At 43.4% G+C, this 14798-nt stretch overlaps 1 protein-coding gene across 8 annotated transcripts in view; it reads right to left on the minus strand.

The window, feature by feature from the left end:
* The window catches only part of MCF2L (MCF.2 cell line derived transforming sequence like), a 225475-nt gene that overhangs the window by 48644 nt on the left and 162033 nt on the right, over window positions 1–14798 (minus strand). For all 8 annotated transcript variants that reach the window (XR_010786899.1, XM_066579691.1, XM_066579686.1 and 5 more), the window contains exons 5-8: window positions 13225–13344; window positions 7962–8078; window positions 3582–3731; window positions 3152–3276 (exon numbers count right to left, since the gene is read on the minus strand). Coding sequence is in view for 7 of the 8 variants with exons in the window: in XM_066579691.1 (XP_066435788.1) it covers window positions 3152–3276; window positions 3582–3731; window positions 7962–8078; window positions 13225–13344 (512 nt within the window). In the remaining variant the exon portion in view is untranslated. The remainder of the gene's footprint in view (window positions 1–3151; window positions 3277–3581; window positions 3732–7961; window positions 8079–13224; window positions 13345–14798) is intronic.

The raw sequence follows: 14798 nt of genomic DNA on the forward strand, positions 1-14798 counted from the left end.
CCCTGGAGGTGCTTGCTTGTCCTGCGGCTAGCGTCTTGTCGGAGAGGGTGTTTAGTGCGGCTGGGGGAATCATCACAGATAAGCGTAGCCGCTTGTCAACCGACAGTGCCGACAGGCTAACACTCATCAAGATGAACAAAGGCTGGATTTCCCCAGACTTCTGTTCTCCACCAGCGGACAGCAGCGATACGTAAGCAATACGTAGGCTGCACCCGCGGATGGAAGCAACGTTCTCTCTCACCATCCAAAACGGGGACATTTCTGCTTCATCAATCTGTGTATAATATTCCTCCTCCTCCTCCTGCTCCTCCTCCTGAAACCTCACGTAATCACGCTGAACGGGCAATTTTTCTTAGGGCCACAAGGCTCACTCAAATAATTTTTCTGAACAATTTTTATAAGTTTCAATGCGCTTAAAAGCGTTGGAACTGTAACTTGAACCAATTTTTCGTTACACTGGGCTGCCTCCAGGCCTAGTTACCACTTAAGCCACATTAACCAAAGCGATTAATGGGTTTCACCTGCCCTCTTGGCTGGCCATGGCCAATTTTTGGGATGTACATTAGTACTGTTGATACAGCAATTTTTGTGGGCCCTCGCCTACAGTGTAATCAAATTAATTTTTAGCCCACCTGCATTCCAGCTGACATTACCTCAGCTGTGTTGGGCAATGCAATGGGATATTTTTGTGTACCGCCGGTGGGTTCCAGGGAGCCACCCATGCTGTAGGTGCACACGGAGTTTTTAACACATCTGTACACTTGTAAAGAACCCCAGTCTGACTGGGGCATGCAGTGTGGGCCGAAGCCCACCTGTATTACGCACGACATTACTACCTCAGCTGTGTTGGGCAATGCAATGGGATATTTCTATGTACCGCCGGTGGCTTCCTGGCACCCACCCAGGCAGTGGGTCCACAGGGAGTTTAACCTACATGTGTCCACTTCTAAAGAACCCCAGTCTGACTGGGGCATGCAGTGTGGGCGGAAGCCCACCTGTATTACGCACGACATTACTACCTCAGCTGTGTTGGGCAATGCAATGGGATATTTCTATGTACCGCCGGTGGCTTCCTGGCACCCACCCAGGCAGTGGGTCCACAGGGAGTTTAACCTACATGTGTCCACTTCTAAAGAACACCAGTCTGACTGGGGCATGCAGTGTGGGCCGAAGCCCACCTGCATTATGCACGACATTACTACCTCAGCTGTGTTGGGCAATGCAATGGGATATTTTTGTGTACCACCGGTGGGTTCCAGGGAGCCACCCATGCTGTAGGTGCACATGGAGTTTTTAACACATCTGTACACTTGTAAAGAACCCCAGTCTGACTGGGGCATGCAGTGTGGGCCGAAGCCCACCTGTATTACGCACGACATTACTACCTCAGCTGTGTTGGGCAATGCAATGGGATATTTCTATGTACCGCTGGTGGCTTCCTGGCACCCACCCAGGCAGTGGGTCCACAGGGAGTTTAACCTACATGTGTCCACTTCTAAAGAACACCAGTCTGACTGGGGCATGTAGTGTGGGCCGAAGCCCACCTGTATTACGCACGACATTACTACCTCAGCTGTGTTGGGCAATGCAATGGGATATTTCTATGTACCGCCGGTGGCTTCCTGGCACCCACCCATGCTGTCGGTCCACAGGGACTTCACAATAGGGAGTTGTACCTGCCTGTGTCTATGAATTAAAAAGCCCGGTCTAACTGGGGCATGCAGACACCTTGACAGAATGAATAGTGTGTGGCACATAGGTTCCCCATTGCTATGCCTACGTGTGCAGCTCCTGATGGCGGTGGCACAGGATTCTATTTCTCATTGCTTCTGTACAGCATTGTGGGCTATCGACCCGCCACTTTTAAAGAGGGCCGCTGCCTAGCCGTGCCAACCCTCTGCAGTGTGTGCCTGCGGTTCCTCCTCATGGCAGACGCACTTCTAAATAGACATGAGGGTGGTGTGGCATGAGGGCAGCTGAAGGCTGCGCAGGGACACTTTGGTGTGCGCTGTGGGGGGGAGGGGGGGCGGTTGGTCAGCATGTAACCCAGGAGAAGTGGCAGCGGAGTGTCATCCAGGCAGTGATTGTGCTTTGTTGTAGCTAGTGTGGTGCTTAGCAAAGGTATGCCATGCTAATGAGGGCTTTTCAGAAGTAAAAGTTGTTGGGGGGGGGGGGGGGCCCACTCTTGCCGGTATTGTGGCTTAATAGTGGGACCTGTGAACTTGAGATGCAGCCCAACATGTAGCCCCTCGCCTGCCTTATCCGTTTCTGTGTCATTCCCATCACTTTCTTGAATTGCCCAGATTTTCACACATGAAAACCTTAGCGAGCATCGGCGAAATACAAAAATGCTCTGGTCGCCCATTGACTTCAATGGGGTTCGTTGTTCGAAACGAACCCTCGAGCATCGCGGGAAGTTCGTTCCGAATAACGAGCACCCGAACATTTTGGTGTTCGCTCATCTCTATTAATAATATGTTGGCACTATATAAATAAAGATTATTATTATTAATAATTCTCTTTATTTATAGCGTTCCGACATAATTTGCAGCTCTATACAAATCAGAGGATTCATATGGAGACAAAGTCAGACGTTACATAAAGTGTAAAACTAATCAAAAAGAACAGTAGGGGTGAGGGCCCTGCTTATAATCCATGAGGGAAGGGGATGAAAAGAGGTACAAGTGCTTATTCTGAACAGTGGTCCAAGCATGCTATATAAATAGGGTACTATATATAATGCTGTGTGAACCAGTCCCCCGCAATAATCACATCTATACATAAGTGCATTCATGTGTACGGGGGATCCTGTGATGAGGTTGGGACAGAGAGTGTACAAGAACACTCGCATGTTCTATCTTTGTTAGACACGCTAATTCAATTCCATGTTAACCCTTCTATAGGAACCTCGTCCGAAGGAGCCCTGATATATAGTTCAGTTTTTATTAAAAAAATAGAGTTCTTGCAGTGGTAATTATTAGACAATCAATAGCAAATGTCTAGACACGTAGGTTACTAGTCTTTGAGATTAGAGCAAACGTGTTGAAATTAAGACCTGGCTGGCAGCTATGTGATAAGGACGTGCGTCTTATACAGCGAAAAATACGTTGTCATGATGTACATTAAATAGCAGAATTCTAATTGGTCACACCTCTCTACTGTTGTTTGGTTATCCTGTTGGTCCGGATTCATCCTGTATTCCGGGTCCTCTCGAATAGGTTGCCTGATCCGTTCAAAGATATCATATCCCTGCTGCAACGCTAATCCCAGATCGCCCTGCATCAAATAAACATGACCGACTATTGGATTAACACAGGTTATATTAATCTAGAAGACCTCCAGTAAGTATTTTAGTCAACCATGAATAAAATGTGTAAATCATCTGACTACAGAAAGAAGTACATTGAGGTTTAGCAAAGTTGTGCTGACTTGAAGAGCACTGAAATAATTATTATTTGCTACAGAAATGTGACATCACATTCTCACATCCATGCTAAAATGTATGATGTCATATTATTTCATGAAGCTAACTGAATTTTGCTCCATCTTCTGGTGCTATCTTTGACCACTGGATTACTCACCTTCATTTTATCCTTCTTTTCTGTGTGCACAGCTAAAAGAGAACTGGTGGTAGTCACGTCATTGGGCAACTCTGTCTCAGCCAATTCGGTCCCAAAGGACTGGAGAGTCTGTGCTGTTTGCTTAACCATCAAGGCAAAATTTTCTATAGCCTAGGAGGAGAAAGTCATGACTAACATTCATGCAAGAGTATACTAAATGATTCAAAAACAGCGAACTTTTAGACTATGGCATTACAAGGGAATCAAATCACAGCAACATCATTCTATTGGGTGGCACAGGAATATAATCTATTCTTTATACCATACATACATGTAGAGAAATAGATATTACAAAATTGTTACTTTGTTACTTATACAGGGAGTAGCTATGGGTGGGAAAAGGTAGCAATCACACATGTACAAGGATCTTCAAGTTAAGGTAGAGTGAAGAAGGATTTTTCCCCCCAAATGGGCTAAATTGGCTTCTGCCTAATTGTTTTTTTTTGCCTTCCTCTGGATCAACAAAGGGGAGGGGACGGAAACAGGCTGAACTAGATGGACATTGGCTTCTTTCAGCCTAACATACTATGTTATGGTGCTTTTAGACGAAACGATTATCATTAAAAAAAATCCTTCCAACGAGCACAAGTGATCGATTATAATTTTTGTTCTAAAGGCAGCAAACGACCAATGATAATCACTTTTCATTCGTCGTTCATTTTATGCAGACATAAAAACAATCACAGAACCATAGAATCATAACCCCCCGCTCAGTGCATTGACTCATTCTCTTGTCGTTCAGTTTAAACAGCGATCGTTTAGTCCCTCTCATTTACTTATATAATGAATGTGAAAGACTGAACAATTCTTGTTTGATCAAGTCAACAATGTATCTGCCTGTCTAAACAGGCTACAAAAAAGAGTGATTGAGGTAGTGATGCCGTCACTCGCTCGTTTAAACAATAATCGGCTCGTCTAAAGGGATCTATAAGGGCTTATTCGTGCGTTTATCAGCCGGGTTTTTGCGCCCGGCGGATATACGCTATCCCTCCCACACACCGGCTCTCTGCTTCTCTCCTCCCCTCAGCGGTTTGCAATGGAAAAGAGCGTGACGGGGGCGGTGCTAAGCTCCCGCCCCTTGTCCATAGCCAGCAATAGGAGTGGGCGGGACAGAGCGAAACTTAGCTCCACCCCTACCCCGGCCCCTTCCAGGAGGGGGGGAGAGAGGCAGAGAGCCGGTGAGGAGGAGGTAAGGGGGGACTGCTTAGATGGAAGCGTATATCGGCTGGCCGTGAAAACGCCGGCCAATATACGTTTGTGGGAAAGAGCCCTCAGCCCCATTTACACGCAAATATGATCGCTAACAAAAATTTGTTCAAAAGATAGCTTGAATGACAGTTTTGAGCGATCACTTTGCATAAGCTACTAAGTAGCTACTTAGTAGCTCATTAGCTTCATTTGCGTGCAAATGAGGCTCCCTTTGCTGTATGCAGATAGCAGCAGGTGGTCTGTTAACTGCTTACAGCTCCATTGTTCTCCTGCAGGACAGCAGCTGGAACAATGTTACCAGCGCTCCCGCGAAGAATCACAGCCTGTGGTCCCTGCTATCAGCTGGCTGGCCAAACGATGGTTTTTATGCTGAACTAAAAATCATCATTTGGCCAAAAAGCTAACCATGGTAGCATTTACATGCAATGATCATTGCTCAAAAGACATCTTTTGAGCAAATTTTGAGTGATAGTGTGTGTAAATGGGCCTTTACACTATACTACCAAAAGTAATTGGACACCTGAGCAAGTGTCAAAAGTACTATTTTTACATATGTTAACCCTTTGCAATCCAATTTTGGATTCAGGGTTTCCTAGGGGGCTTTATCTTTTTGCCATTATAGAATGGTGCCATTTGCTGGCTAGAGATAGTACTGCAGTATGGGACATGCTGGAGAGGCCCCTCGACAACAGAGCGTCCAGTAATATACAGTAAGAATACCCTGCCGGACGTCTTCTGACATTGGAGCTGTACAGCCTTCAATTTAGAATATCTTCAGACGTCAGACAGTGGATTGGAAAGGCTTAATACTTAGTGGGAGTTCCCTAATGACATTGAATACTCTCTAAGGCATATTGTCTACCGACGTCTGATAAACTACAGCTGGCATTTCCCTCCATTCATCCTGACCTGACATTCCAGTTCATCCCAAAGATGTTCAATAGGGTTTAGGTTGGGACTCTGTGCAGGTCAGTCCAATCATGGAATATCCATATTCTCAAGCCAACGTAAAACAGTGGATTGGCGAGTTGTCTTGTTGGAAGTATTGCTGACAATTCCCAGAGTAATGCCACATTGTCAGCAGCACATTATTGTCTAGAATGTCAAGGTAGATTTACATTTTCTTGCCATTACAGCCAACGGTCAGAGACCATGCCACATCAAACATCCCCAGACCACAACAGACCCTTAGCCATACTTGACTGTTGGCACAAAGCACTCAAGCAAAACGTGTACCCCAGGTATCTCCACACCCAGGTGTGTCCATCTAATTTGAAAATGGAAAAATGCGGTATTAGGAGAGCGCTCCAGACGGAATCCAGTACACAATGTGAACACCGAAATATAGAATCAATAAAACTTACCCGGTGAATAGTGAGGTCTGTCAGAACCCCACTATCACCTCCATATCCAAGTGGGCCTGTAACTATATATATAGTCCTGTATATATACTGCAACAGTGATGACAGTTGCTTCACCAATCCAGGGGGGCTAGGTCCGGAGAGCTGCTGATATTGTGGGTCCTATTCTCAGATAGGACCCACTATAGAAGACAACATAAAAGGTTGCACATAAGTGCAAAAAATATATCAGCGCTTCTTACAGAAACTATAGTAACCAAGGGAATCCAAAAGGAGATAATAACAAAAAGGATTCTTTATTTGGACATAGAGAAGACGAAACGCGTTGCACCTAGGACTCTATGTCCAAATAAAGAATCCTTTGTTATTATCACCTTTTGGATTCCCTTGGTTACTATAGTTTCTGTAAGAAGCGCTGATCTATTTTTTGCACTTATGTGCAACCTTTTATGTAATTTGAAAATGGAGTAGCGTGATTCATCACTGCATAAAACGTTCTTCCATTACTCAACTGTACAAAGACGTTGCTCCTTACACCATTGTAGACAGGAGGCTATGTACATCTTCTTTGAGAGAACTTGCTAGACATTTGCAGGCTAAATAAAGGGAAATACCAGTTGAAGTATATCACATGTTAGTAGAAAGTATGCCACTGAGAGTATCCAGTAGGGCCAAAGGAGTCCCCACTAACTATTACCCCTTGAGTGGCACGCCCGGAAAATTTCCGGGACGAGCTCCACTGCTCATAGCAACATAGCCCGGAAGATTTCCGGGCTATGTATCACTATGGGAGCTGCAGAGCACAATGCCACAAGCTGTGACAGTGTGCTCTGCCTGCACAGACCCAGAGAGAACAAAGCAAGGGCTTTGAAAAACCAGCAGAAGATATTGCCGATATGTCGGCAATCTCCTGCTTTGTTTACAGGTTGCCATAGAGACCATCGGCTTGTCAGAAGCAAGCCGATGGTCTCTGTGGCAGGAAGAGCTGGTTGTTAGCTGTCAGAGGACAGCTAGGTACTAGCTCTTACAGCAGAGATCAGAGAAAACCTCTGATCTCTGCTGTGTTAACCCCTTACATGCTGCAGTCTATGTGACTGCAGCATGTAAAAGGGCTGTCACTGCAGCATGTAAAGGTCTGTCACCATCGGACCCCCGGAATGCGATCAGGGGGCCTGATGGGTCCCTGTGGAAGTCCCCTAAAGGGACAAAAAAAATAAAAAATTAAAAAATTATAAAAAAAATTATAAAAACACTTGTCTCCCTTTACTTTGTAAAAAAAAATCAAAAATACAATCACACATGTGGTATCCATGTGTCGTAATGACCCAGAGAAGGAAGTTAATGCATTATTTAACCCCTTAATGACATGGCCCCTTTTTTTCTTTTTTCCCCATTTCTTTTTTTGCTCCCCCTGTTTAAAAAATCACAACTTGTCCCGCAAAAAACAAGCCCTCATATGGCCATGTCAATGGAAAAATGAAAAAGTTATGGCTCTTGAGATGCAACTGCAAAATTAGTTGAAATTCAATGATTAGACCATTTTAAAAAACCTGCCCTGGTGGGCACGACAGGGTGGTAGGAAACCCGCCACTCAAGGGGTTAATATATGCCAACACTACTACTGTTGATTCTTGCCCAGGTGTCCATTTACTTTTGGTAGGATAATGTACACACCTCTGTATCCAGTATCGAGGTTTGGTCTATTCCAACACATAGGCCCACCTAGTAACTTGGTAGAATACTAGAAGAAAAAGAAATCTCAAACACTTACTGTGCGATGCAAAAGCCAGTTTTTATGGCAATAATGCAATGTGCCGCCCAGGTCTTCGGTCAGCTGTGACTTGTCAATATAGTTTTGTAATTCTGCTGCTGAATTCAGCATTATGATCTGCATAGAGATGGGAAATGCACTTATTGAAAAACCACTGGTTTATTACATGACAAATGTGCTTTTCACATGCTGCACAAGTTCCATGCGCACAATTGTTGAACACGTGGTACATTAGATGTCTTTTCTTATTGGTGGGTTTTCTATTTCAGTCTTCTTGTAAAAGCAATTTCAAGGACACATTAGCAGTAGAATTACTTATAATAAAGAGGTCAGAAGATGCCATTGTATCAAGTCATGTCTGTCAAATTACTTGGCCAACTGCAAAAAATATACAAGCAACAATAGCTAGGGTGAAAATTGGAAAGGCCATGAAAGATCACCGAAGTGGTCTACAGAGTGCTGAAATGCAGGTGTCCATTGGGTTCTTCTTGAGCCATGATCATGGGATTCCCAAAACACAGCAAAAATAACAGTCACTTTTACAGTAGGGAAGGCAAACTAATTCCAGAGTGTCCAAAGATGCTTCGCACCAAGCTTCTAAGAGGCTGGAATGGCATTAGGGCTTGACAAGGAGTGAAAACATTTTTCAGGGGTTACCTGTGTTAATAAAGTTGGGAATCACTACCACAACATGTTAAAGTCGCCTGCAATGCAGGTGGCACTAGTGGGGATTTGTTTTTTGCAGAAGAGCTGATACTGTAACCAATTTGGATAGTTCTCCTGAGTCATGTGCATTAGGGTGACTACCCACTAGCGTTTTTTTTTCTGCTGCGAATTTGCTCCTATTTTTTCTTCCAATTGTCAATGGGACTTCCTAATGTTTAAACTGCGACGCGACGCAACGCATCGTGATGCAACGCAACTTTGTGTTTTTAACATTAGAAAGTCCCATTGACAATTGGAAGAAAAAATAGGAGCAAATTTGCAGATGAAAAAAACCCGCTAGTGGGTAGTCACCTTTACTGGTGTGACTGTGCTGACTAAATTAAGTGTCACAGTACATCTATATTTTATGTGGCTCCAGACTCATTTTTATTATATCCTGATTATGTCAGCTCTGCTCAAAAATGTAAGACTCGTAAATATGCCAGAACTCAATACAGTCTACTGAAAATATTCAGTTTTTCGCTTTTTCGGTGATGGTAACGTAGTTTTTCTTCATAGTGAATTTACTAAATGACAAAAACAATTAGGCTTTCTTCATCTCTGTGTCGGCGCAGATCAAGCACAAAATACAGGACAAAATAGCACAGTATGTTGCAATATTTTGTCAGATGAATATGCTGGAGCACTTGCTAGGAATTTGACAGATGCCATTTTAGTCAATGAGGCCTCTTGGGCGCCGTTCCTGCCAGCCATGTGCCGGACCAGGCACTTAAGTCATTTTCATTGTTCGGCTTCTTCGATGGAGCCAAACAATGGAAATACCATAAGTAGGTGTGAACGAGGTCTGACCTTGATTTTTATTTTTCTGAAAAGCCATTGTAAAATATCTTCAGTACTTTGTCAACATGCCGAGTAAGAGATAATTTCCCCTGCTTTTCACAGTGCCCTATTATTGTTAAAGAAACCCGTCAGCTCTCTTATCATTCCCTGGCCGTGGGCAGCATGGTTCAGTGACAGACATGCAGATTTCAGCGGTATGTCACTTATACCCTTCAGTGATGGAGTTTAGTAAAACTTACAATTGAAAATCTGCAGCGCCAGCTTGAGATCAATCTGATGTGGTTTATTAATATTCACTTATCAATACTCTCACCACTCTCCTCTTCCCTCAAAATGCTCATCTTAGGCCTGCGTTACAAGCTTTCAAACGTTTCACAGCACTGCGGCATCGATTGTTATGAGACCTGTGAAATAGGCAGGATGTTTGCTCAGTGGTCAGCACTGTTGCCTTGCAGTGCTGGGGTCGTGGATTAAAAGCCAACCAAGGTAAACATCCGCATGGAGTTTGTATGTTCTTCATGTGTCAGTGTGGGTTTCCTCCCACATTCCAAAAACATACAAAATAGACAAATATAGATAATATAGATTGTGAGCCACGATGGGAAGAGGGCTCAATTTAAGTTAGGACAATCTGCATACTGCACTGTGGAATATGTGTGCTATATAAATGAGTAAAACCCTTTGTAAGGGTTGGTATGAAATGAGAAAGAGGGGGAGTTCTTTTTTGAAGAAATGTGTATGATGGTCAAAAATGTATGGCTGTGGCCTATGGACATTACACGGTACCCCACTCAAGGATCGGGCGTGGTTCCCATGGACTTGGCAAAGTTTAACTTGAACAGCTATTTACTCAGGTTAAGGCACTGGGCATGCAGTTACAGTCTCTCACAGATGGCACAAACATGATGGTTACACACAGTATTTCGGCACAGAGCCATGGCAGCCTCTATATGTAGTTTGTAAAGTAGCCCTAAGCAGGTGTTTGTTAGAGGTACAGGCAGAGGTGGAACTTGAAGCTGCTGGTCCCCAGTGCAAAATCTGGAACTGGGCCCCCAACTATAAAGCTTCATTGATAGTATTGGTTTGCAATATGGTGAAGAGACACTTTATGGGCCCCCTAGGGCTCCTGGGCTCATGTGTGACCGCACCCCCTACACCTCATATAGGTACGTTCATGAGTACAGGGCAGTCTCTGCAACTGCACAGCTAGGTTCCTAGGTTTACACTGCAGCTCATAGTATACTCCCAGCAGGCAGTTACAGGACTTAGCAGGCTGATTGAGTCAGAGTCACTAGTTATCAAATCAATCCAAGGCATTTAGCTAGGGCTACCCATGTTACAGTCTTAAGGCAAGAAGTAGTCCAGATGGAATACGCATTCCAACAGGCCCAATTACACAGTTACAGGCAGAGGCTTCTGGGTTTGCTCCTGCCACACAGATAATCAGGGCTTCTAGGTCTCTACTTGACCATGGTACGGTTAATACTGGTTGCACACTGGGAGTGGTCCGAAACCACTCACAAGAATCAGGGTCACCTGTCTATCCAGAGAGCTTGTTCCAGCAAGCCCAATCAGCAACAGCAGTCCAGGACAGGTCTAGGTGTAGCAGTTTGCCAGGCACTGTACTCCGCTTCTCTTCAGCAGTCCCACAGACACGGTCAGGCTACTGCTATATTCATAGGACCCACTTTCTCAAGTTTGGTGGGGCTCCCAGGAACTGTACTCCCCTAATCAGACATTTATCTACTATCCTCTGGATAGGCCATGAGTTTTAATCCTAAAATAATCACTTTTATCCCTTGCCTACATCTGCTGTACTTGTAGGCAGATGTTGGGAGTCAGTATACAAAGCGGGCCCGGGAGCTGAGCCAGTTCCATATATTGCGGTATTGGTTGTCTTTGACAGTCAACGCCTGACAGCAATGACCAGGATCGGATAGAACTCCAATCCCAGACGTTTAACCAGTATTGACAATTGCAATAATTGGCCTGACAGAAGGAGAGGCTCCCTAGGTCTCTTGAATGGCCCTCTACAGCAAGATTGTGGGATGCAGTTTGGTTACCATGGCAGCCTACAGACTTGTAGAGATCTCCAGGCCTGCCATAGGCTTCATATAGTGCCTATAAATGTACTGCAGAATTTTCTACATGTGATCAGATGACCACTAGTTCAAGTTCCCTCTGAGGACTAAAATGAAAGTAAAGATAAGATTAATACAGTTATTTTATAAATGACTAGCAAATTTTAAAATATCAAAATTAAAATATTAAAAAAACCTATTCCATGCTGTTGAATCAGAAAAAAATGGTATCATCACATCCATAAAAGTCCAATTTGTTAAATTATCACATTATTTATCCCATACATAATGTTTGCCATAAAAAAAAAACTGTGCCAGAATTCTAAGAAAAAGGTCAATAAAAAGCGATCAAAAAGTTGTATGCACCCACAACAGTTGCTGGAACTGGGGCTTTAGTCAAGGTGGAGGGAATTATGAACTGTTCCTAATATCAGTCTGTTTGGGCACAAAACCTTCAGGCCTCTGCTAAAAAGCTGAAGATGAAGAGGAATTTCACCTTTCAGCACACAACCCAAAGCACACCTACAAATCAGCAAAAGAATGGTTTCAACAGAAAATGACCAGAGTTTTGAAATGGCCCAGCCAGATTCCAGACCTGAATCCCATTAAAGATCTATAGGTTGACCTGAAGAGGGTGCTACACATGAGATACCCCCACAATCTGACAGGTTTGGAGCGCTTTTCCAAAGATTTCCAAGTCAAGATGTACCATGCTGATGGACACCTACCCAGAACAGTCATACGGTCAAAGGGTACATCGACAAAGTATTAGTTTTAGGCTGGATTCAGACGAACGTATATCGGCTGGGTTTTCACACCGAGCCGATATACGGCGTCTCTCTCTGCAGGGGGGGGAGCCTGGAGAGCCAGGAACAGTGCACTGAGCTCCCGCCCTCTCTCTGCCTCCTCTCCGCCCCTCTGCACTATTTGCAATGGGGAGAGGCGGGACATTACGAATGTTCCAGACAATTATACTTTTCTTGATAAAAAAAGAAACATTGTTAGGGATTCAAAGATTTCAAGTTAAATCTGTAAAACGTAAACAAAAAAAAAAATGTATGTGCTAGTAATTATAGTAGTTAATATAGAAAATATGCACATGTACACCCCTCACAGAGGCCCAACTAGGTGGTGCAATTTACAATGCTCTTCCTCTTCTGAAATTGTACACTTTAGTGGAAATTCAGGAACTTTTCAACAAATTAAGGTGTTCATGTTTAGGGTGGATTTACACATAGGACCACTGTTGGGAACACAACACAGTAGAATAGTCGTTCAGTGAATGGAGGTAGAGTGTGCAGGACGTCTTTTGGACATTCACCTTCATTCATTGTGAACAGGCAGTCATTTAAAGATGAACATGTGCCTGTTCACAGTGAGTGAGAACTCCATCACTAGTTGCTTTGTTTTAATGAGCTGAACCAAAGTGACTACCGAGCAACTCCTCGCTCCGTACCCGGTTGGGTCCTACTGCTGGAGGGGAGGCGTCTGAGCAATTTTTCAGCTGGTCGTGTTCCTGTGTACCATGACCCTTAGATTTAGTAACTCATGGCATACCACAGGTCACATGAGTATAAACAACTGGTCTTAATATGCATATGAACTAAGTCTGTAACAATATTATGGGATCTACATAATACAGGAAAACTAAAACAACTCCTGTTCTTTTCACTTACCGGTACTTTCATTTTAAAGTCATCTTTGTTGAATTTGAATGCAATGTCTGACAGGGCTCGCTGAAATAATCCTGACGGCCGCAAAACAATAATAAGCTGCAGGTTCCCTGGGAATGATGCCTACAAAATGCAAAATGAACACCAATAAAAATGCAAGAAAGTAACAATAATAAGAAACCTAACACATATTGGACTAAATTGTAACTCTTCCTGCTTTCCATTAGTTGTTCTGCTGTTTTATTTATTCCAAAGGCCACCTGTCCACAGGCATTGCAGTATCCCGCGGCAAAGCTCTGCCGCGGGAGCCGCAGACGAATCTCCGCTGGTCAGCCTAATCTAATAGATAGTCTGACCGCGGAGAATCAGGGCAATTTCACAGCATCCTGCAAATTGCCCGCCGCGAGCAGAGAATCACAATGATTCTCCGCTCGTGGACAGGGGGCCGGCACAATCCATAGCAATGCTGGTTTACAGCCGGCGAAATCACGCCCGTGGACAGGCATCCTAAATCTTATTAACGATTTCAACAAAAAATAGAGTTGAAATGATGACCTTTACTGGGATATTGAATACAAACAAGTTGTAAAGTCTCATAAGGACTCTAATGCCTGATTCACAGTCCCATACATTGAAATGGCTAATTGGCCTATTAGTTTCACACATTCCTCCAGATGGTGCCTGATAAGTATCAGACAGGGAGCCATACTGCATGGAAGTGACTGCATTACACAGAGGAAACCTACAGAGCGTGACAGGCAATCAGGTGAGGGGGGCAGAGATGGAAAAATGTGTTATCGCTGGAGCAGCCATTTAAAGTTATCTACAGATAATGCTATGCTTTGTACACCGATTCTTAAAAAGCAGTGTAAAAATATTTCATCCCAAGATTCTGCAATGTGCAATGCATTTTTAAAATAGCTTTGTTCTGACAAACAGATTCTGCATATTCATCCATTTGCCTCTAAGCTTTTGTATGTATATGTTATTATGTACTATTATAACTTATGCTGCTTTACTGTGAAAGTCTAATACCTGGTTCTGGTTGCTGGGATTACAATGTTAACTAGACTAGTAATCGACTGTTGGCACATCACGGACATTCATGATACACTGCAATAAGAGTAGTATTGCAGTGCATTACACAGAAGAGATCAAATGTTAGTCCCCCCCCAAAAAATTAATAAAGTTCATACCAAGTGAAAAGCCCAAAGCCTTTTCTCCTTGCAAAATGCTCTTTTATGGGAAAAAAAAGACTACTACACATAACCAATATCACCACATTTGTAAAGACCCCAACTGTAAAATTCTGACAATATTTAATCTGCATGGTGAACTATAAACAAAAAAAGGGCCTAAATTGCCTTTTTTTTCATCTGCCCTACCAAAAAACAGATTAATAATATATGCAGCCTAAAAATGAAGCATACACATTTTTGAGAAAAAATCAAAAACAATGGCTAAATGTTTGCTTTTCTCCATCCACACCAAAAAAACATAACAAAAACAAAAAAACACCATATTATATGTACCTCAAAATAATATAATTGAAAAATACAACTCATCTGTCAACAAGA

This window comes from Eleutherodactylus coqui, chromosome 1 (assembly GCF_035609145.1).
Source record: "Eleutherodactylus coqui strain aEleCoq1 chromosome 1, aEleCoq1.hap1, whole genome shotgun sequence".
NCBI classification, from domain to species: Eukaryota; Metazoa; Chordata; class Amphibia; order Anura; family Eleutherodactylidae; genus Eleutherodactylus; species Eleutherodactylus coqui.